At 34.9% G+C, this 26,563-nt stretch overlaps 1 protein-coding gene and 1 long non-coding RNA gene across 2 annotated transcripts in view; one reads left to right on the top strand and one right to left on the bottom strand.

The window, feature by feature from the left end:
* Window positions 1–295, bottom strand: part of LOC132552979 (endothelin-converting enzyme homolog) — a 29,031-nt gene extending 28,736 nt beyond the window's left edge. Inside the window, exon 1 of the mRNA XM_060217185.1 lies at window positions 52–295. Within this exon, the coding sequence (XP_060073168.1) occupies window positions 52–295 (244 nt within the window). The remainder of the gene's footprint in view (window positions 1–51) is intronic.
* LOC132552980 (uncharacterized) lies at window positions 222–19,344 on the top strand. The gene is made up of 3 exons (XR_009554343.1): window positions 222–598; window positions 18,308–18,391; window positions 19,116–19,344. It is a non-coding gene; the product is annotated as an uncharacterized LOC132552980 (long non-coding RNA).
* The last annotated feature ends 7,219 nt before the right edge of the window (window positions 19,345–26,563 follow it).

Raw genomic sequence — 26,563 nt, forward strand, 5'->3', positions numbered from 1 at the left:
AACATAAATTCCGTAAGTGTGTAATAATAAACGTGTTTATTGTGTACTCACCTGAATTCTGTAGGTAGGTAATATGGGCTTGTTTTGAGGCCAGAACGATGGCCAGGATGATAACTGAAACTGACAACACTATGGTGAGAATGAAGAGGACCCTCTCCAAGATGGATTTTTTCTGCCATAATGATAGACCTCCCTTGAAGACGACGCCTGCGTTGAAGTCGATGGCTGGAGGATTGCTGCTGTTAGATATGTCATCCTCCTCAAAATTTGTCCTTTTGTACCCTTGGGTGCTCATCTGTTTTATCATAGAGAGCAAAATTGAAAAAACATGACAACTTGATTCAATTTGAATTACACAGTATATTTTTCGAAAAAACCTCATGATCAAACTTACATGTACTTCAACTTTGACTGGACTTTAATTTTTTTGGGAAGTTTAAAAAGTGTTTTAATTATTTTTAACATGCATTAAACCAAGGAGACAAATAAGTACAAAATTTCTGACTGTAATTAGGAGCTAACTTCAGGATAATTATCAAGTATTTATCTGCATTATATTTTAAACTGTGATGGATGGAAAGGGACGAGAAATCGACCAGTAAGTACAATATATACCCTTAAGTTAGATCTTAACTTGAATATCATCTTCCTGGAAATATAATTGTGTACAATGGCCTTTTCTGCTCGATAGTATTTACACTGAAATTATCAATTATTCTCACCTGAAAGAGTTTCAACTTTCCATCACCTGATTTATTTTCTATTAACACATATTGTTGATAACCTGAAGATGTCACATATGATATTAATATGATTCTCACCTGAGCGTTATATTCAGTTGGGTCCATGATTTGGAGTATGAATAAATACACACAGTCCGTGATCCTTAAACACCTGATAGTTTAGTAAGTTAGTATATGGATCTGGGGAGACACCTGAGAGTCCTTGTTAACAGCCTCTGTGATTCTGTTGTATACGCTATTTCACAATACCCTTACCATGAGCAAACTGTCCCCAATTCATGACATAAAACAAAATTTACGCAGTATTTGTAACCACTTGAGCCTTGTCATTGCTGTAAGACACAAACCGGGGGGGTTGGGTTGGTAGTTGTGACACTGGATAAATAAATCACCTTACAGGATGTAAAATATGATACCCTATGATTCACACAGGTTTGGTATACCTTTACAAATTATATCCTGTATCGCTCACCTGATTTGGTGTGCTGAAATTGATAAGATTTAAACTAAAGGAAAAGTATTCAAAACACTTGTATCTCCTGTAGTAGATTTGCCCCTCCCCCCAAATGGGGTTAGATGAACCAAGTTCTCTTCACTAGTTAGGTCCAACAGAAGATTTCAAAGAATTTGCTCTATTTCCACTACTTGGCCCCGCCCCTCTAGCCCAAGGAGGTTGGAAGCCACTGTTAATACAAAATTCATCACCTACACCCAAGCATGTCTCAGACCAAACTGCATCACAGCTTTTATGCTTATCAGAACTCTTCCAACAGACCAAGGAGCATAATAATCAGAATCCTTACAATTTATGCTCAATGTCACTTAGCTCAACTAGTACATCTCTCCTTATACCCAGATAACTTCCTAAACATATGTCAAGTACATTTACCACACAAATCACTTCTACACTAATAAATAGAAACAAAATTTAAAGACAAAGAAAATGCTGGGATGCAGGTAAATGTCATCCTTCAGAAGTATTTAGGGGTAGAGGCTACAATGTAGATCCTGTAAAACTTGAGAGAACATGAATCAAAAGTTCATGGCCATTTTTCATGCGTGTAGGTATATTGCTTATGTTATGTCATTATCTGAAAGTAAATGTGATACTCATGCACAGATCTCCGTACTTATAACAACAGGAGCTATTTAATTGTCCTACAGAAGCCTTCACATGATGACACAGGATTGACTGGTTGTTTAGTAATGATGTTGTAAACCATCATGTGACATCTCCAGATACTCCAGGTATTATCAATAAGGGTTAGTCACGATACAAGATGAGCCTATTATAATGACTAAGAAATAAAGGGCCCAATAGGCCTGCATCACTCACCTGGTATTCAATGCTTTTCAAAAATACCTCAACATTTCACTTAATTGACATTCCAAGTCTTTGTTTTACCGAGAAGAAGTTGTTTGAATGTTTTAATTTGATCCCTGTGACTTTGAATATATAGCTCAATTCATTTCACAAATTTCGTAATCCGAAGAACCTCTCAGCCAAATATCATGATCCTGCACCTTTTGGCTAATCAAAATAAGTAGTTTGAAATTTTGAAAATTTTGACCCAAGACTCCACTGTAACCTAGAATAAGGGTCAAGGTCACTTCATTTCACAAATATTGTCCTCGGACTCTATCCTGAATACCAGTCAGTCAAATGTCATAATTCTTGGGTTTTGAGTTTATCAAATGAACTGTTCTTTAACAGTTTTAAAAAAATTGATCCCTGTGAGCTTGAATATGATTAACTGGCCAAATATTATTAATCTAGGCCTTGTAGTTAGTCAGAAGGACTTGTTTGAATGTTTTAACAAATATGTCTCCTGTAACCTTAACCAACATCATTTCTAAAATACCTGGTACCTGATTTCTTGGAAATATTGATTCAATAAACTTCAATCAGCTTCAAAATTCAACATACCCATTACTGAGATCCACTCAAACTTGAAATGTGACAACTTATCAAATCCCAATACCTCAAATATGTTCTAAATATAGGCATGAATATGTTAAGTGTTGGACCTCAGCTTCTGATTTACATCATCACATATTCAATGTGTCACATGAAAGGTACATTTAGGACAAAAGGTTCATTTCTTGATAGTCTCTATTTTTTTAAAGATCCTCATTTGAATGTCTAAATACATGTATTTATCACCTGAAAGAAACAAAAAACACAATACACAATCCAAGCAGCAGTAAAATGTACTGAAATAAACTGGAAAAAAACCCGTTTCTCCTGTCGGGCTCATCTAGAACTCACTATCTATTTATATACATTACATAGATACATACATTGTTACATATTGAAAATACCGACTAAATCCAGTTGAAATATTGCCATGCTATGTATACAAGTTTTGGCTCTGTGGATCAGACCCAGTTGTAAATTGATGTTAGCTAAATCTATATAGAATTTCTACAAAATAAATATTTTAAGCTGGTTTTGTGTCGGATTGAGCCATACAATTTTCTATAAGGACATGTCATTATTGAATACTTATGTATAACTAAATTAATTTCTAAAACGAAAATTTTTATTTGTGCAGAATTTCCCTCTGATAGACTAATATTGTCTAAAACAAGATTGAGTTCAAAAGTGCTAAGGTCTCTGTGTTCATAGTATGGTACTGTACTTTTAGAAATTATGTGGGTGCACATTTTCTGGATTGAAATTGAAAAACAAAACGACCAAAAAAAAAGGGAGATCATTATTGCTATCAATTTATTCATAAATTTTTAAATACTGGTATGCTTTTCTGATGCTTTCTCTGTCATCATTCTATCTTTAAAGTTTATTATCCTAACTGATTTGCATAATTATATGCATATCGTTATTCAAATTTTTGTATTGGATGATACATTCTGAGAGTAATAAATGATTAAATTTTGGTTATTGAATAAAATATGCAAATCAGGATCATCTTACACATTGGATAAGGAGTGAAGTAATGTGAATAGAGAAAATGAGTAAGGGAGATAACTCACAACCAACCATTGTCCAATAGCTTTGTAAAACAAGACTTACAGATGTTGATGTGGCACCATAATGGTGCCTCCATAATGACTCTTGATCTTCAGGTAACAATTCAGCCATGTTAAACTTAACACTGATCAGGTTAACCTTCCATTTCTCACCTCTACACCAGAAACTTTAGACTTGTGAAAGATTTGGTCTGTGTAATGATTGTTATAGACTGTACATATAGCCATAATTATCTACAAGTACATCATGTTATGGAGGGTAAGATAAAAATCTATTGTACAGATATTACCTATTATTATGTTAATGGAGAACTTTTAATAGTATATACATCCATATGAAGTAAATGTATGATAGACCATTATAGAATAGCCTGTGGCTAATTTGTACCCTAGATCATAATGTTATAGACTTATCCACCAGGCTATGTTGTTACATAGATACAATATATATACACTATTTCACACCCAAATTTTACAAAAACAAGTAATCCCTGAGATTTGTTTAAATTATAGAAATGTTTTACTCTAAAAGAATTAGGTATTTTGGACCAATGTGGTTTGCTAGAAACAAGTTTCATATTAGATAACTAATTACTTTGTTCCCCTGGGTTTAGTTATAAATAATATGTTGTTGTGTAGATAACTAATTACTGTGTTCCCCTGGGTTTAGTTATAAATAATATGTTGTTGTGTAGATATCTAATTACTTTGTTCCCCTGGGTTTAGTTATAAATAATATGTTGTTGTGTAGATAACTAATTACTTCGTTCCCCTGAGGTTAGTTATAAATAATATGTTGTTGTGTAGATAACTAATTACTTTGTTCCCCTGGGTTTAGTTATAAATAATATGTTGTTGTGTAGATAACTAATTACTTTGTTCCCCTGGGTTTAGTTATAAATAATATGTTGTTGTGTAGATAACTAATTACTGCGTTCCCCTGAGGTTTGTTATAAACATGTTTTACTGTAGAGAACTAATTATTTAGGTCCCCTGAGGTTTGTTATAAATATTTTTACTGTAGAGAACTAATTTCTGAGGTCCCCTGAGGTTTGTTATAAATATGTTTTACTGTAGAGAACTAATTATTTGGGTCCCCTGAGGTTTGTTATAAATATGTTTTACTGTAGAGAACTAATTATTTAGGTCCCCTGAGGTTTGTTATAAATATGTTTTACTGTAGAGAACTAATTACTTGGGTCCCCTGAGGTTTGTTATAAACATGTTTTACTGTAGAGAACTAATTACTTGGGTCCCCTGAGGTTTGTTATAAATATGTTTTACTGTAGAGAACTAATTTCTTGGGTTCCCTGAGTTTTGTTATATACAGGTTTTACTGTAGAGAACTAATTTCTTAGGTCCCCTGAGGTTTGTTATAAACATGTTTAACTGTAGAGTACTAATTACTCAGATACCCTGGGTTTTGTTTAAACATGTTTCACAGTGGAAAACTAATTACATAAAATGCTCTGACTAAATGTTCTTAAAAGTTATTTCTAATCACCGAAGGATGCTTCAGATCAAGATTGAACAGAATCCAAACATCCCTATAGAAGATGAAGGATTTTTAATGTATTTGCTTTATTTCCTGTATTGGGCTGCACCCCTCCCGCCCCATGGGGCCAAGACCCATTGTTTTTGAAAAATTGTTTCTTTTTCATACAAAGATGCTTCATACCACATTTTGACACAATTCTAGCATTCTTTCAAAAGAAGAGCTTTAAAGAATTTACATCATTCTCCTAGGCAATGGGGGTTGGGAGGAGGTGTGTGACCCCTCGTTTACACAATGTTGAATTATCTTCACCGAGAGATGCTTCAGAACAAATTGGGATAAAATTTAGATTAGGGGACCTGTCTAAGGGTCAGATATGGTAACCCAATACAAGAATCATATTAAGTGCATAATCTAAAATTACATTTACTGTAGTGTATATTTTATTGTTGTAGTATATGTACACTTTTCTCCCAATTAAAGGCTTATTTGTTATTATATTGGCATTTCCTGGAGACAAAAAGTAAAATTATTTGTTAGTAATATATATATAAATTGTAGTTGCAGTTGTGATCGAATTGATCAGGTGCCATGTTTACTTATCTAAATGTTTTCTTTTAGCTCTAATGCTTCATATATAATTTCACTAAAGCCACAAACACAACATATAATTTAACACACAATATTGAGACATATACATTAGTATCACAACATTGAAAGCAGTGGACAAGCATTATAACATTACAACATAGATGGTAGTGGTGATCAACTAGAATTAACTCTATCAAATCAGACTTGGTGACCAGTCCAAGAGTCTGAATTAGTGACCAGTATATGGGGTAGATTTGCTGACCAGTCCAATAGTCTGGTTTTGTGACCAGTATATGGGTCAGAGTTGGTGATCTGTCTGGAGTATGATTTGATGACCAGTACAAGAGTAAAATTTGATGACCAGTTCAAAAGTAGATTTGATGACCTGTACAAAGAGTAAGATTTGATGACCAGTACAAGAGTAAGATTTGATGACCAGTTCAAAAGTAGATTTGATGACCTGTACAAAGAGTAAGATTTGATGACCAGTTCAAGAGTAAGATTTGATGACCTGTACAAAGAGTAAGATTTGATGACCTGTACAAAGAGTAAGATTTGATGACCTGTACAAAGAGTAAGATTTGATGACCTGTACAAAGAGTAAGATTTGATGACCAGTACAAGAGTTAGATTTGATGACCAGTACAAAGAGTAAGATTTGATGACCAGTACAAGAGTTAGATTTGATGACCAGTACAAGAGTAAGATTTGATGACCTGTACAAAGAGTAAGATTTGATGACCAGTTCAAAAGTAGATTTGATGACAGTACAAGAGTAAGATTTGATGACCTGTACAAGAGTAAGATTTGATGACCAGTTCAAGAGTAAGATTTGATGACCAGTACAAGAGTAAGATTTGATGACCAGTACAAGAGTAGATTTGATGACCAGTACAAAGACTAAGATTTGATGACCAGTACAAGAGTAAGATTTGATGACCAGTACAAGAGTAGATTTGATGACCAGTACAAAGACTAAGATTTGATGACCAGTACAAGAGTAAGATTTGATGACAGTACAAGAGTAAGATTTGATGACAGTACAAGAGTAAGATTTGATGACCTGTACAAGAGTAAGATTTGATGACCAGTTCAAAAGTAGATTTGATGACCTGTACAAAGAGTAAGATTTGATGACCAGTTCAAGAGTAAGATTTGATGACCTGTACAAAGAGTAAGATTTGATGACCAGTTCAAGAGTAAGATTTGATGACCTGTACAAAGAGTAAGATTGATGACCAGTACAAGAGTAAGATTTGATGACCAGTTCAAAAGTAGATTTGATGACCTGTACAAAGAGTAAGATTTGATGACCAGTACAAGAGTAAGATTTGATGACCTGTACAAAGAGTAAGATTTGATGACCTGTACAAGAGTAAGATTTGATGACCTGTACAAAGAGTAAGATTTGATGACCAGTTCAAGAGTAAGATTTGATGACCTGTACAAGAGTAAGATTTGATGACCAGTACAAGAGTAAGATTTGATGACCAGTACAAGAGTAAGATTTGATGACCTGTACAAAGAGTAAGATTTGATGACCAGTACAAGAGTTAGATTTGATGACCAGTACAAGAGTAAGATTTGATGACCAGTTCAAAAGTAGATTTGATGACCTGTACAAAGAGTAAGATTTGATGACCAGTACAAGAGTAAGATTTGATGACCTGTACAAGAGTAAGATTTGATGACCTGTACAAGAGTAAGATTTGATGACCTGTACAAAGAGTAAGATTTGATGACCAGTACAAGAGTAAGATTTGATGACCTGTACAAAGAGTAAGATTTGATGACCTGTACAAAGAGTAAGATTTGATGACCTGTACAAGAGTAAGATTTGATGACCTGTACAAGAGTAAGATTTGATGACCTGTACAAAGAGTAAGATTTGATGACCAGTTCAAGAGTAAGATTTGATGACCAGTACAAGAGTAAGATTTGATGACCTGTACAAAGAGTAAGATTGGATGACCAGTACAAGAGTTTGATTTGATGACCTGTACAAGAGTAAGATTTGATGACCTGTCAAAGAATAAGATTGGATGACCAGTACAAGAATGATATTTGGGTCCCCAGTTCAGAAATACAATTTTTGTAATGCATATTCTAATTACTGAAGTTTTGACACATTTTCTCCTATCATAAGTTATGGCTTTTTGACGTTATAGTGACATTTTAGAATTACTGTTTGAGGACAAAAAAATTGATTAAATGATTAAATATTTCAATCACATTAAATAAAAACATTTACTGATAAATAAAGTGATAAATTAAATGTTGACCATGAGTATACATTTTCACATAGCCCTGCAATTATTCTTTATTCACAGTTCTTACTCTCCTGATAATAAAAATGTCACAAAGCATCAATAAAATTGTCAACTATTTTATCATTGCAAGGACAGAAAACAAATAATGTGTTGATTTACCATCATTATTTTAAGATGACACAGGAGTTATGTGCTATTTTCTGCAACAGAGATCTCATGACATAAAACACTGAACACAGTTATATTATTTTTGCCCTTTTTGTATGAAAGATACTTCACTAAAATATGTTTGTGCTTGTTGTGTTTTCTATATGTTAGAAGTATAGATACAACAGTGCATGTGTGAATTCATCATTCCTTTTATTTATTCAAAATTGATATTTCATTAAAATTTAGGAATTTAGGTGTAGGAATCATCACTTGTGCACTTAAGTATAAAACATAGAATAAATAATATTGAAGTGCCAGCTTAGGAGAGTACCAAACGAAGACTTTGTCATATATTGTATACATTAAACATTAAGAAAATGAAAGAAAGAATTGGAGACAGGCATGCTTTCTGACAAATGTTTTGTTAGTATAGTGAGTCATGAAGCAAAATAATATTATTGTGAAGTTCCCAGTTTCACTCTAAAAAAATTAATATTCCAAAAAGTTAGGTTGTGAGATGAAATTTTGTAATTCATATAAATATATCAATTTGATTTTATATTAAAAAATCAACATATTATACTGAGTACAGTACTATAAAGTTCATCAACATACATAACCTACCCAGTACATCAATGTACATCATAACCTACCCAGTACATCATCACCTACCCGGTACATCAATGTACATCATAATCTACCCAGTACATCAATGTACATCATAATCTACCCAGTACATCAATGTACATCATAACCTACCCAGTACATCAATGTTCATCATAACCTACCCAGAACATCAATGTACATCAAAACCTACCCAGTACATCAATGTACATCATAACCTACCCAGTACATCATAACCTACACAGTACATCAATGTACATCATAACCTACCCAGTACATCATCACCTACCCAGTACATCAATGTACATCATAATCTACCCAGTACATCAATGTACATCATAACCTACCCAGTACATCAATGTACATCATAATCTACCCAGTACATCAATGTACATCATAATCTACCCAGTACATCAATGTACATCATAACCTACCCAGTACATCAATGTACATCATAACCTACCCAGTACATCAATGTACATCATAATCTACCCAGTACATCATAACGTACAGTCATCAATGTACATCATAACCTACCCAGTACATCAATGTACAACATAACACAGTACATCAATGTACATCATAACCTACCCAGTACATCAATGTACATCATAACCTACCTAGTACATCATTACCTACCCAGTACATCAATGTACATCATAACCTACCCAGTACATCAATGTACATCATAACCTACCTAGTACATCATTACCTACCCAGTACATCAATGTACATCATAACCTACCCAGTACATCAATGTACATCAATTTACATCATAACCTACACAGTACATCAATGTACATCATAACCTACTATACATCAACCTACCCAGTACATCAATGTACATCATAACCTACCCAGTACATCAATGTACATCATAAACCCTACCCAGTACATCAATGTACATCATAACCTACCCAGAACATCAAGTACATCATCAATGTACATCATAATCTACCCAGTACATCAATGTACATCATAACCTACCCAGTACATCATTACCTACCTAGTACATCAATGTACATCATAACCTATAGAACATCAATGTACATCATAACCTACCCAGTACATCAATGTACATCATAACCTGCCTAGTACATAAATGTACATTTTACCCAGTACATCAATGTACATCATAACCTACCCAGTACATATATATACATCATAACCTACCCAGTACATCATCACCTACCCAGTACATCAATGTACATCATAATCTACCCAGTACATCAATGTACATCATAACCTACCCAGTACATCAATGTACATCATAATCTACCCAGTACATCAATGTACATCATAATCTACCCAGTACATCAATGTACATCATAACCTACCCAGTACATCAATGTACATCATAATCTACCCAGTACATCATAACCTACACAGTACATCAATGTACATCATAACCTACCCAGTACATCAATGTACATCATAATCTACCCAGTACATCAATGTACATCATAACCTACCCAGTACATCAATGTACATCATAACCTACCTAGTACATCATTACCTACCCAGTACATCAATGTACATCATAACCTACCCAGTACATCAATGTACATCATAACCTACCTAGTACATCATTACCTACCCAGTACATCAATGTACATCATAACCTACCCAGTACATCAATGTACATCATAACCTACCTAGTACATCATTACCTACCCAGTACATCAATGTACATCATAACCTACCTAGTACATCATTACCTACCCAGTACATCAATGTACATCATAACCTACCCAGTACATCAATGTACATCATAACCTACCTAGTACATCATTACCTACCCAGTACATCAATGTACATCATAACCTACCCAGAACATCAATGTACATCATAACCTACCTAGTACATCATTACCTACCCAGTACATCAATGTACATCATAACCTACCCAGTACATCATAATCTACCCAGTACAGCAATGTACATCATAACCTACCCAGTACATCATTACCTACCCAGTACATCAATGTACATCATAACCTACCCAGAACATCAATGTACATCATAACCTACCCAGTACATCAATGTACATCATAACCTACCTAGTACATAAATGTACATCATTACCTACCCAGTACATCAATGTACATCATAACCTACCCAGTACATCAATGTACATCATAACCTACCCAGTACATCAATTTACATCATAACCTACCCAGTACATCATTACCTACCCAGTACATCAATGTACATCATAACCTACCCAGTACATCAATGTTCATCATAACCTACCCAGAACATCAATGTACATCAAAACCTACCCAGTACATCAATGTACATCATAACCTACCTAGTACATCATCACCTACCCAGTACATCAATGTTCATCATAACCTACCCAGAACATCAATGTACATCAAAACCTACCCAGTACATCAATGTACATCATAACCTACCTAGTACATCATAACCTACCCAGTACATCAATTTACATCATAACCTATCCAGTACATCATAACCTACCCAGTACATCATTACCTACCCAGTACATCAATGTACATCATAACCTACCCAGTACATCAATGTACATCATAACCTACCCAGTACATCATAATCTACCCAGTACATCAATGTACATCATAACCTACCCAGTACATCAATGTACATCATAACCTACCCAGTACAGCAATGTACATCATAACCTACCCAGTACATCAATGTACATCATAATCTACCCAGTGCATCAATGTACATCAATGTACATCATAACCTACCCAGTACATCATAACCTACCCAGTTCAAATATAGTTCTCTTTCGAGAAATACTTTTTCCAATATGCCTTTCGCAAATTTTTGAGTTATATATTCAGAGAATGTGCTTGATATGTAAGTAAGTTTTTTGTCACTCATGTCACGTTTAATTAGGTATTCTCAATCACGTACATGAATTCAGTTATTCACATATAATTACCATTTTATACTTACATAAACAATCCTATACCATTAATTCTGTGCAGAAAGGTCAGGTTAGTTTACATGAGCACAACATACAAGTGGTTATCCTGCAATAAGCCCAGACAATTAAAGTTATTTACAGATATAATCATGTGTGATTACCAGAACCTGTTACCTGTGTTTGAAATCTACAATCTCAGGTGAGGGCTGATATTTCTGTTATTGTAGTGAAGTCAAAAATGTGATGTTACAGAATGTCAGTCTGAGACTGAGATGTTACATAATGTCAGTCTGAGACAGATGTTACAGAATGTCAGTCTGAGACAGATGTTACTAAATGTCAGTCTGAGACTGAGATGTCACAGAATGTCAGTCTGAGACAGATGTTACATAATGTCAGTCTGAGACAGATGTTACAGAATGTCAGTCTGAGACAGATGTTACAGAATGTCAGTCTGAGACTGAGATGTTACAGAATGTCAGTCTGAGACTGAGATGTTACAGAATGTCAGTCTGAGACTGAGATGTTACAGAATGTCAGTCTGAGACAGATGTTACAGAATGTCAGTCTGAGACAGATGTTACAGAATGTCAGTCTGAGACAGATGTTACAGAATGTCAGTCTGAGACAGATGTTACAGAATGTCAGTCTGAGACTGAGATGTTACAGAATGTCAGCCTGAGACTGAGATGTTACAGAATGTCAGTCTGAGACTGAGATGTCACAGAATGTCAGTCTGAGACAGATGTCACAGAATGTTAGAATGAGACAGAGATGTCACAGAATGTCAGTCTGAGACCAAGATGTCACAGAATGTTAGAATGCGACTGAGATGTCACAGAATGTTAGTCTAAGACTGAGATGTCACAGAATGTTAGAATGCGACTGAGATGTCACAGAATGTTAGTCTAAGACTGAGATGTTACAGAATGTCAGTCTGAGACAGAGATGTTACAGAATGTCAGTCTGAGACAGATGTTACAGAATGTCAGTCTGAGACAGATGTTACAGAATGTCAGCCTGAGACTGAGATGTTACAAAATGTTAGTCTGAGACAGATGTTACAGAATGTTAGAATGAGACAGATGTTACATAATGTCAGTCTGAGACTGAGATGTTACAGAATGTCAGTCTGAGACTGAGATGTCACAGAATGTCAGTCTGAGACAGATGTTACAAAATGTCAGTCTGAGACTGAGATGTTACAGAATGTCAGCCTGAGACAGATGTCACAGAATGTCAGTCTGAGACTGAGATGACACAGAATGTTAGAATGAGACAGAGATGTCACAGAATGTCAGTCTGAGACCAAGATGTCACAGAATGTTAGAATGCGACTGAGATGTCACAGAATGTTAGTCTAAGACTGAGATGTTACAGAATGTCAGTCTGAGACTGAGATGTTACAGAATGTCAGTCTGAGACTGAGATGTTACAGAATGTTAGTCTAAGACTGAGATGTTACAGAATGTCAGTCTGAGACTGAGATGTTACAGAATGTCAGTCTGAGACAGATGTCACAGAATGTCAGTCTGAGACAGATGTTACAGAATGTCAGTCTGAGACTGAGATGTTACAGAATGTCAGTCTGAGACAGATGTTACATAATGTCTGTCTGAGACAGATGTTACATAATGTCAGTCTGAGACCAAGATGTTACAGAATGTTAGAATGAGACAGATGTTACAGAATGTCAGTCTGAGACAGATGTTACAGAATGTCAGTCTGAGACTGAGATGTCACAGAATGTCAGTCTGAGACAGATGTTACAGAATGTCAGTCTGAGACTGAGATGTTACAGAATGTCAGTCTGAGACAGATGTTACAGAATGTCAGTCTGAGACAGATGTTACAGAATGTCAGTCTGAGACAGATGTTACAGAATGTCAGTCTGAGACAGATGTTACAGAATGTCAGTCTGAGACAGATGTTACAGAATGTCAGTCTGAGACTGAGATGTTACAGAATGTTACAGAATGTCAGTCTGAGACAGATGTTACAGAATGTCAGTCTGAGACAGATGTTACAGAATGTCAGTCTGAGACAGATGTTACAGAATGTTAGTCTGAGACAGATGTTACAGAATGTCAGTCTGAGACAGATGTTACAGAATGTCAGTCTGAGACAGAGATAAATCAATCTCAAACATATACAAGAAATGCTTTCTTTTTCTTGAACATCATAATGTGTAAAAATTCCATAAACCTTTTTAACCAAGTTTCATTTCCAAATTTTTCAGTTCAATTATTTACCTCCATTTGAGGTTATGTCTTGACAAGAAAGACACCTGAAGGTGACAGCACTTTAATTTTTTCAAAATATGAACTTATTTTTACAAAAACTGTGGCACAAGCTATCAGCTTATATTTATCAATCTTGCCGGCCCATATGTAAGCTAACAATGGGTCATATTGTGTGTGGGAACTGGAATACTGAGGGGAAAAGCCACATGGTCGGGCAGGTAACCCCATACCTTTTCCTATCCATTTCCGGAATTGAACCCTGGATAGCTAGGTGAAAGGCAAGTAAGTGTGTTACCACTGTGTCATCCAACCACTCCGTTTTAACTTATACATTACTTGGGATCAAATTTGTTTAAAGGTATCAAAATGATCAGACAAGACAGAAAAAATCCAGCTGTGGGTATGTAAGGAGAGAAATTTCCCTCTCTCCTTCATAAGAATAGCTAATCCTACTAATCGTACCATGTCCTGGGCTTATTGCAGGAGAGACAGGATAAACTGCATTATGACAAGGTAAACATTAAACCACTATAAACAGGGGTACGACTAATATCTTACTTTCTCCATTCTTATTCCGATCATGTTATGTCCAACTGCAGCAGGAAAATTAGAAAGTTTGGATTTAATTAAGTTAGTAATGCAGATCAATTCCAACATATATGAGCCAAAACATAGTCTATACATCTTCATTATCACTTAAGAAAATGATATCTTTCCTCTACCAGAGACACATTTTCTATTGCAGGCCTTCCACTTTATCATTTGCCGAAAAAATTGTGGTTTAAAATGGGTAATCTCTTTTTAATGCAAATTCAAAGAAGAAAATTATCACTGGTTCACACTGTGATGGCATTCTTTATTTTTGAAATATGGACAAAATTTGTAAAATGCAAATAGTACTATTTCAAGATAATTTCTAACACTGAAGCTTAACAATTACAGAAAATACTGCATATGTATGGTTTGGCTCACAAATATTAGTTAATACAAATATATACATACAGGCAAACAGTCCATTTCATGCTGTTTGTATCTTGCTGCAAACAAATAAAATGATAGTTATCATAAGACATCATTTCTTGATTAGGGTAGACATTTTTTATATTAGGGATGCCAACTAAAGTTCAAATTCATTTGGCAGGGTGGTACTTGAATAGGGAAATGATATTCAAATATCAGTTTGGTAAGGTGGTACTTGAATAGGGAAATGATATTTAAATATCAGTTTGGTAAGGTGGTACTTGAATAGGGAAATGATATTTAAATATTTGTTCTTGCTGTTGTTCAATATTTACATTTGGAAGAAAGTTCATTAAACTTTGTTTATTCTCTGTCGACAAAACATCCCATTTTCATTCTGAAGAGAACTTTGTCAGCCAAAGCATGAAGGTACTCTAAGTGTTAAAACATTCTACATCAACACAATTTATCATCACACTATTTTATCTTATTGCTGAAGGGCCATATCCAAGTAAGTTTTGCATCTGTGAAACAACGAAGGACAGCAGTAAATACCAGCAACATAGATATCTGATAGCATCTTCCTTTGGATATTTTTATTGTTATGGTGATTTAGAGTGTTAACAGTGATAAACATGTTGGCACAAAACGTGAGAAATTCTTTGCCAATTTCAATAAAAAGAAGTGTTCTATGATTAATCATTACAATATTAGTTTTTATTTACATTTAGTTCAATTTAATGTTGTTCTGGGCCTGAAGTATGTGAAAAAGCCACCTTTGTATCGGACATGGAATAAGTATTATTTTTGTACATAAGCACATAGTGAAACAGTTGATATTATGAAGTATTATGACAATTATTCTCTTAAAAATGTCATTTTTACATTTTCATAACAATTCTTTTTCCGAGTTTTGAAAGATGAAGGGGATATATTTATTTGTGTCTTCACTTTATACCATAACCTGTGACATCTTTTCGTGTTTACTGTTTTTGAACTAGAAAGGAAAATTCATGTGGCCAGACATATATAGGGAACTTCATACCTGTCATGTCAGATCAGTAAAAGGAGAGTGTTATAATATCACCACACTATCCAATCACCTAGTATAGGACCTTCAGGAGCATATAGTCTACCCTGGACAATACACATTTAAGGTATTAGGGGTGTAACAGGAAATTTAAACATAATCAAATCATGAATATCTATAATTCTTTACCTGTGAGGTATCTTTTCACAAATTTTTATGATCTTCTGTCCACAGGATTAAAAAATATAGGTAGATGTATTGCTGTATCCTCATATCCTTGATTCTACTACAAAAACTTCAATGTCTAGGCACACTTATTTCTATACCAAGATAATCAGGGTGGAATAATTCTTTCTTTTTCTGTCTGGAATGCTTAGTGAGTGTTCAATGTAATGCGCCCATACATTTGCATGTCTGTCTTGAGCTTGCTGTTGGGTTAACAGTTGCCTTTGCCTTATTGTAACGTAAACTGAAGATTGCCAAGGTCGGAAACATCAGTAAACATTGGGATTTTGATCTGAAGTTATTAATTACAACCCTGATACCTTAAACAAGTTGACTTCCTCCCACAACAGAAATAACAGCACATGGTCTTAAACTACTTAGAAAACATAATATTGATGATGATTACTAGTGACTGATAATTAGGTGAAAGGGGGTTACCTAATGGTGAGGCTAACTATAACTGTTTACATCAGATTAACTAGGAGAAACAAATATTCAAATTATGGTTACTACATGTACTAAGGATGCTCATTCTAGTTTTAGACATGAATATTCATAAAGGGTCTTTACTCAGGCCTAAGAACTATAGCAGTCACATTATATACAGGTCACAAATCAAATTATGTCATGTGAGAATGGAAGCTGGCAAAAAAAATGTGTAAATAAATTTCCTTATATTGATACCCTGGTTCATACAAGATAAATCCCATCCTAAGCATCTCCCATGAATAAACTAGATTGATAAGAGGAACTGACTGAAGCTTAAAGGTTGAAAAGCTCTTGTCAACTTTATACACTTGTAGGTGTGTGAAGCTGACATTTCTGGAGTCTAAAATATCAAAGTAATATGACTGAGTGACCTTGAGAATGACACCACAATCTAGAAAACTGCTGACTAAGCCATGATAAACTCTGTCAGTACTTAAGTAGGTATAACTTTTACCTCTTTAAACTCTTATTACATTAAATTCTAGTTCAATGACCTGTCACTGAACACTTCCATATGCTGGGTTTATTGTTGCACATAACAAAGTTAAATTTTAACAAAAACTTGTCCATTTAGCAATTGTAAGTATAACAACTCCTGGTAAGATTGGTAATAATCTCAAATTTTGTTTTTCTTAATTTTTCTTCTTTTTTTTCTTCTTTTTTTTAAAGATAGATTTTCTATTTTCTTATCAAAATATTATGATAATTTGTATAGAGATCTTTACTGTTAAATGGACAATTAAACAATTACATTTCATGATAATGGAACATAAAATATTGCCATGCCAACTGTAAGGGCTTCATCCATATTAGTATTATATTAACTGTGAACAGCAGCAGTATCATAATCACATATTAGTTCTTTCATTGCCAGAAAATAAAAGCATGCCAAAGTTAGCACTCAATCTAAAATCAATGCATAATTCCTTGGCTAAGCTTCTGATGACCTAGTTCTTCATTTTAACATTTCTCAGACTACGTGTACTTTGTTCAAATTGGAATCAAGTTTACTTACTTATAGCTAAAGCATTTTTTTTTTCAATCTGTCAATCCTCAATTTGTAGAGTAACTGGTCTTAGTTATAAATCTATAAAAACACTGAAGTTTTTATTTAACTGTTGATCAAGTCAATCAACATACCAAAATGCCAACATGAGTATCATCACTGTTACTGTGGATGACAGCTAGTAAAGTATCTTTCTGCTGGAGGCTTCACAGATTAAAGTATGAAGGGAAGCTCATAGGGTCAGACATGTAACAAGATTCATAACTTTCCTGTCAAATCAGGGAATCAAACCCTTGTTGCCCAGATAAATTGAGTGTAAATGTTAATACACTTTTAAAGTGTGACAAACATATTTCCAACTTGCCGTCATTTCAATTGAGTCTGGTACAGTTTCACAGTAATTTTTTACCATGACAGTGTGTTGTTAATTTTAAGACAAGTGTTCACAAATATATTCATTTCTCTACTATTAATGTAATTGTTATGCAGTTTATAAATATATATACATATAAGGGTATGTTTTCACATCCAGTCTGCTATACCTGTATTTCTCAAACATGACCTATAATTTCAGGGAAAATCCACATAAACTGTTTCCTGCTACCTCACTCCAAGTAACAAAAGTGTCTTCCAGAAACAAGAGTTCTACTCAAGGGAGGTAAATATGGAAGAAGCAATCATAGTGGTTATTTCCCTTCCTCTATTATAGTAGATTGACACCTGCTTCCATAAACAGTACCACATACCCTATCAATCATCTTTAGTCAGTTAAGATATAAATATCTTAATCCACAAGTTCTGGGTATTGGAGATCTTTTTTTTTTCTCCTCTATTGGCTTTACACAAGCACTTAAATCATCTGAAATTAGCCTAATTAGAAAATTATATCACTATTTGTGCAAACATTGACAGCAATCAAATTTCTGTTAATGAATGTTGTGTCTGTTGCCATTTCTTGTTCTTATTGAAGATACAATCTACTTTCAATGAAGCTGATCACAGTTTATTGAAGTTTGTGTTGTTGAGAGTATACGTAAACCTGTTTTAAATCTTGGCAAACCATAAAATCTGTTCATGTATATTCCTCATTCATCTAGAATACAAATATCATATGAAATACATGTTTTCAAGGCATGAAAAAAATGATCTAAACAGCAACTGAAATAAATCAAACGAAAATTATTTTTGATAAGATGTAGAGACTGACCATTTGGTTACATATAAGCATACTTATATGTTAAACTGAACAGATATGAACATTTAAATTCCAATGCCAAATTTTTTAATTAAAGGTGACATTTATTCATCGAAATTGGTCAGCTTGCAATAGATTTATATTTGACGGGATCATCTTAACAGATTAACAACACTCTGTTTAACAGGCAGATACAGTAAGATTTGAAGATGAATACAGAGAGGAGCTCACTCTTTGCAAGCAGATTTGATAAATCTACCAGATGATAGCCATGATGCCACCAACTCCAATGTGACCAATGAGAAGGGGATACTTTTAAAATGGTAGAAATCATAACAAAAACAAAATTAACAATGAAACAAAATAGGCCAAAATCCTATAAATAATTATAAAAAAAGTCCTAATTGTAACGGGGACTATTACATACGTCAATCAAACACTTCTGCAAATTAAAATGAGAAAACAAGAGGACTAAGGGGCCCGCATCACACACTTGGCTTATTCAGTTATTCATTAACAAAGAATTTCAAATGTGACAATTAATCTCCTCCTCAAGTCCTACCCTTGTGGTCAACCACAAGTCAGATTCACTATTCATGAAAATTATGTAAGAATAAACTTGGACAATATTTTTTTCCCATATTGGACCCCATCCCTCTCACCCAGGGGGCGGGGTAGGGGAGGGCGCAGGAACTGTTGTATTCTTCAGACCAAATTTGGACAAAATCCAATCATTCCAACGAATTGTAAAGAAATTGTTCTTTTACACCTATTGGGCTCCACAAAAACTAGCTACATTGTATATTAGTCTGTATGTCAATGAATCAGGTTCAATTATTATTATTTGGTTTTTTTTTTCAAAATGGCACCAGACCTGATTTTAGATAGTGCTGATATATGTTTCTTTAACAAGTCTTAGTCAGATGTCTCTTAATCATTTCAGACAAATATGAGATTAATCCTACAGAAGGAACCTGAATTTATAATACAGTTATGAAACGGCATTATAGTTTACATACACTTCCGAGGATTCTGGGTAGCTAGCACCCAGAAGACTTTGTACCTCACCTATACCAAGGCTTTAACTCTCAGTTATTATGAGACCCCTTAGCAATACAGATGCTATTTACCTATTGTTTGGGGTCTGCCTGATAATACAGTCATACAAACATGATAACTCATTTATACCACTTAATTTTACATTATGTTGTCTATACATTTACATTTATTCTTCAATTTAGAGGGAAAAATGAATTAGTGAACTAGTATTATCAATACCATGTTTGATGTCAGATCGTTGCCATTCCACCATACGCTACTCACAGCTGTCGTGTACACACAAAAAACCCTCAAATTTCCATCTTATTGTACAATTTGAATATATATGTACATTGCATAAACTGTTAGCTCAGTCACTATAATGGTGGGTAACAGTTTGCCGTGGAATGTAAAATTGAAGGTGTTATTCAGAAATTGCATTAGTACAAAATTCCCTTTCCATATTTGGCTATCAAAACACAAAAGGACACGTTCAGAGGTGCACTATCGATCCTCCCTGGGTTGTTAATATCTTAGTAATTAGCAATGGGATGAACTGCTCCAAAAGGCATAGGTGGTTATCAAACAGCGAATACCTCAAACAACATTTACCTGTTAGCGATGTTCATAAACATGACATCCCGAAGCTAGTAGAAGACAACAATTCATGATATGATGATTTCAGACGTTGAATAGTTCGACAATAACGCTGGCCAAATGTCAAAGTGTTCGCTGAAATTGGATGCACTATTTCCATACGGTACAGAGTATGCAAAGCAATGTGACACTGATAAGGCCTTCACTGGTCTGCTTTCGCTATGAAAGTATACAAGAGCTTGTATCGATCTGTCGATCCATTGGCTGAAGCTAAAACTCCGGTTCCCCGATAAATATATTCCTGTGTGGTAAATGATAAAACGCTTTAAAATGATCTTGATTATACAAACCTTCCAATCAGGATTTTTCGGAGCAAATCCGTCAAAACATCAAGCACAATCTGGTTTCTGTTGCTGACTGTTTACATGCCGGAAGTTCCATATACACCATTGTTGTCATTTGGAGGCGTGACTAACAGCCTGGTCCGGAATCCACACTTTCGGCAAAATGGGAAACATTCCTATAACGCAATTTTCATATCTTTATTTATTGATATCTAGCAAAATACGTGCAAGTCAGATGTTAAAATACAGTAACAATTATATCTGCTACATAAAAGGCTGTTGGTGTCAGTGTTTTGGGGATATACTAAAAGGCAACACCGTACTGTACTGTACGGAATAAAATTATAAGCGAAAGATACAAAACGGTGATTAGATATGAGGACACATGGATATAGATGTATGATAACCTGGCTTATATGTCCCTGATTATGAATATCCAAAATAAAAGATTTTTTTCTGTTGAGACTTGCCATAACATAAATGCAGGTTTTGTGTTTCATACTGCATATCAATTAATCCCGATATCTGGCCGACGGGCCGGGGGCAAAAACGGTTCGACCTGAGTGGACTAACCAATAAAAATAATTGGGATTGATGCGTAAGTAGAGAGAAGAGAAACGAAGAAATTCTACTTGCACATGGACACACAGAAGAGTTGTACTAAAGTTGGAATTCGTTGTATAACTTGAATGATATACTCGTAGGCATAATAAACCAAACGCCCCTTTCCCCATGGGAATGTAAGACACTGGGGTCATGAAATTTACAAGTTTGGAAAATGACCTCTAGATCCTTCCATCCGTGGAGAATTTGATCTTTAGGTATCGAGAAGATTTTTTTCTGATTTCAATCAGAGTATTTGGTTCTACCATGTTGTGGTATTAAGAAGATTTTTATTTTTGAAATTTCAGCCAAGTCAAATTGACACTTTTTGGCCCCGCCCCTCAGCCCGCCCCTCAGTCCTGGGTGGAGGGTTTACACATTATTTGCAATTTTGGCTTATCTTCGGCCATGGAAGGCTTCTGCTTAATTCCACTTAAATCGGTTCGAGGGGTTTTCCATATGACTGAGGAGTGCAGGTCGCCCCCTCACGTCGCTAGAACACTGACTTTCGTTGGTGAGACGATATCCGAACACGGGAGGAGTCGTGGAGACGGAAAGCCTGTCAACCAACCAACCAACCAATTTTCCAAGAAAATGTAAACGTTTACAGGTGGAGAATGTAAAACGTTTACAGGTGGACGACGGAAAACGCCGGACAAAAGATGATCGCAATAAGTCGCCATGAGACTTTGTCTCCGACTTAAAAATTACATTCTATAATGACTGTGGCATGATAAAAAAACTTGTAGTTATCTGTTATTTACGTGCAAACAGTTGTTTTTTGTAATATCTATATATTTATAACCATGTGTCTACATGTTTTCGTAATTTTATTACATCAGTCGTGTATTGTATATCCCAGATATATACAGTGACAGTGAAGTTGGCTCATATAAGACTAATTGTAACATTATCAGATACGTACAAAAGTTTATAAAACAAACAAAGCGTGTTACTTCCTGGATCTGAACTGTTCGTAGTCGACACTAAATCGAAAGAATCTATATAAATATCTTGTTATCTATTTTACTTTCTGTCTTTTTATCTTTTACTTCTTTTGACAAAATTATTTAAACGTACGATGATACGACTACGAATCACATATTCTAATGTTTATAGTATAAATATGTGTCACGTGCAAATTATTTTAAATAATTGTAATTTATTTATGGAGAAGAGCTCATAAGTTGCTGAAGATTGTCTCTTGTCCATTTATCTGTCTCTGATAATAAGATCAGTATGCCACACATTTAGAGAGCGACAAGTGTTCTTATGTGACCGAAAGTGTTAACTACCGATAAATTAACTCTTGTTTTGGAATGACGAACTTACAGCTGATGAAAATGCTTTATTTTTTTCAACTATACAAAATTTTATCAGCCAGTCTAAAAGATTTCAATAGGTTGTGGTCCTTTGTTTCGTATCACCTATTTCTTCTCCTTCTATTCCCATTGGCACGAGCAAACCTTGCCAGTCCCTTCTTTCTTTTCCATTACATTACATTATGTTTGAAAACAATAAGCCTACAAAATCAACGTTTGATTACCACGGAAATCCTTGAAAAAAGTGCAAATCGGAGAAGACCAGGTGTTCCAGGAAGATAAACGTTTTCTGCTTCATCGACGGCGTTTGAAGGAAAACCGATAAAACAGTGCCGCTGAAAAAAGTCGGAGCTAAAGTGCTCATTTACAATCAGTACACGAAAAAACTGAAAATCAGCATTTTAACAAACCGCATCGATCGAAGACAGAAAATGTCCAACTCTTCTGTATTGATTTATTGTTATTTTTTTTTATTTATTTCATGGTATTTTTTTCCATGATACTCACGTTATGATAAATGACACATTTCTTGTTCAATACTAAATGACGAAATTCGTCAGGAATGCCCTACCGTTTATGTAGGTAAACATTCCTTTTCTATAACAGTGTAACAGTGAATTTCTTTCCGTAGTCTCCGACCTTGAAACAGAGGTTGACCGTGGTTATACATATCCGTAATTAAGTGTATGACCGAAAATTTGGATAAATAGTCAACACTTCGAGTGGGAAATCTCCTTAATTAATAAAATAATTAATGTCTCATATTGGACTGTTTAGTTTTGGTTTAGCTGATTTTATAAGAGCGAAACTTTATATCAGTGACAAGTGTAAAATCACGATTCGATCACGTCGAAGATAAGAGGTCCCAAGAATTGATCCATCCGAGAAAAAATGTTGTGGAAGTAAAATCACGGAGCTACCGGAAGTGAAAGGCACAATGAAGCATAGGTGCTCTGCACTTTAACCGTAGTTAATGTTTATTTAATATACGATGGCACACTTTCGCTTTCTTGACATACTTTAAATTTTCACTCAACATAAAGATAATTTTTTACACAAATGAAATTTGCACTAATGAAGATTTCGAAGCCGGCGAGTTAGACTATCAAGACGATTTGACGAAATCACTCGGGTTATTTCCGGAATTGTCCGTTTTTTAGATTAAGAAATATTGCAGTGAATGAGTAATAATAATCTACGAAGTACGAAGGATTCAAATGAGATTGGTTAAAATAGTGACTTGAGATAGCGATGGCGATTGACGGAAATACCCGAGTGGTTACTGATTGATAGTCGGTAAGAAGGAACAACCAATCGTGTATAAGGTCACGTCACGAAAAGGTCAACTGTACAGGTCGTCTGCTTCTTTTGTAAACAACCACATGCTGATAGCAGACGTAGCAGATTCTTGAGCAGGTAATACAAGACAATGAGCTTTACAATAAGCCCACCCCATCCTCGACACCCTGTGGTATATTTTAACAGAACAATTGAGTATTACTGTAGCAACTGAAATTTGAAAATTAACAAATGAAAACCCTTTATCAAAGATTCGGATCGGAAGGGACCAACAACATCTACCGTTAACTATATCTATAAGTAACCCATTACACTACTCTTCTGTGGCAATGCTTCTATCCAATATAAATACATAGTACAGAGAAAATCTCGATTTCATTGAAGTCATACATTTTACTTCTCATTAATATTTATGACTTACAAATATAAATAGCAGTCAATGAGTCTTCATCATTTATGTATTCCATTCGGTTGGCTGTTGCAACATCAATCCATGTTCGTTATTTTCAAGAAACAAGTCCGTGATTTTTTTTCCAAGTCTAGAAACGTGTTATTCATAACGTATAAATTGATATTTTCTGCACGATGTTTCTATTATGGAATATTTTTGAATTGAAATACTGTATCAATTATACTTAATTAGCATTGCTGTCTTTAAATATATATATCCTAATAAATCTTTTCATAATAAACAGTATAGCGGAAATCTCAATTTTCAAATTGATCTCGTTTACTTTTGTAAAAAATATTTTCTGTTAACTTAGATTCTTTTAAAGCCAAACGCGAGATCGAGCTATTCACAACTGAAATATCACCCTACATCACAGAAAGTAATTTGTAAATCTGACTCTAAAAATGTCATTAATTTTCCGTTTGACGAATGTTGCAGAATGGTCGAATCAATACACATGTTCTAAAACGTATCTTAAGTCGGACTTGTGTTTCCTTTTGGGGCTCAGTATATATACTTCAGTATTGACCCGAATTGTTATGGCATGTATGGTCGTGGTAAAGGACAGTTTTTCAGACAAGCCATATTGTGCGTAGTGTACAGCCAAGCAACCGTAAATGTATGTACATCATAGCTGAATACATCCCATAATTCTTACGATATTTTTAACCAAAATCGAACTAATGTCCCAACAAGGGACGATCACGGGACAAATGTCCCACCAAAAGACGATTACGGGACTAATGTCCCAACAAGGGACGATCACGGGACTAATGTCCCACCAAAAGACGATTACGGGACTAATGTCCCATCAAGGGACGATCACGGGACTAATGTCCAAACAAGAGACGATCACGGGACTAATGTCCCAACAAGAGACGATCACGGGACTAATGTCCCAACAAGAGACGATCACGGGACTAATGTCCCAATAAGGGACGATAACGGAACTAATGTCCCAATAAGGGACGATAACGGAACTAATGTCCCAACAAGGGACCATCACGGAACTAATGTCCCAACAAGGGACCATCACGGAACTAATCCCAACATGGGACCATCACGGATCTAATGTCTAAACAAAAGACGATCACGGGACTAATGTCCCAACAATACTAAGCAGTTAATTGGAAAGAAAGTTAAGCCGTCTGAATTTGGAGAATTAACAATTGTACTTTTTAAAGAAGTTTACGTAAATAATGACGTAACCCGAACAACGAACCGCGCTGCTATTATCAGATACTGTTTTTGAGTGACAGCATCATGTTGAAATTAGGCATTCGTGGGCGCACTTAATAAGATATGGACAAAGATGCCCTTACTTCTCATCGACACATTAAGATCAGGTATAAAGAATGGATTGATACTGGGTATAGGTACGTCATTCTCCGTTTGAATGACCCCCACGCAGCAAATCCGTTTACAGTGTTTTTCTTTGGTATACTATGACGTTGAAAGCACTTAAGATTATGTATGTTTTTATGTTAACATTACAAATCACAATTATTCAGCAGGAACCTGACATACCAGATATGCTAAACTTAATATTCACAATTTTAGTGCACCACATCTATAACCTTTATCTATAGCACTACGTCATGCACCGTCAAACCATATGCAATTTGTACCTAGAGTTGTCGTTCTTGTTACACTTTTTGAGGGACTCTATCGTAATCAGTCGGTAAATTTTTTCCCGACTTTTATTACGGATGAGATATATTCATGTAACTAAACAGGGATTTTTTCAGCGAATGTTAAAAACACTAACGAAATATACCCACAGAAGAAGAAATATTCGCATCTAATATTTAAACGTGTATGCGGGCACATGTTTGTTGGGGGGGGGGGTCTGATTTTAGTCTTTAGAGAAATATATACTATGCAGTATGATATATAGATTATAGATACCCTGTAATTCGCTTTAGATAAGCAGAAATGTCTCGTGTATATATGGTAATGCGCATGAAGCAATGTTGAGGAG

The sequence above is a fragment of the Ylistrum balloti genome, unplaced genomic scaffold (genome assembly GCF_031769215.1).
Source record: "Ylistrum balloti isolate Yb309-2 unplaced genomic scaffold, AGI_CSIRO_Ybal_v1 Utg370290, whole genome shotgun sequence".
In the NCBI taxonomy this organism is placed as follows: Eukaryota; Metazoa; Mollusca; class Bivalvia; order Pectinida; family Pectinidae; genus Ylistrum; species Ylistrum balloti.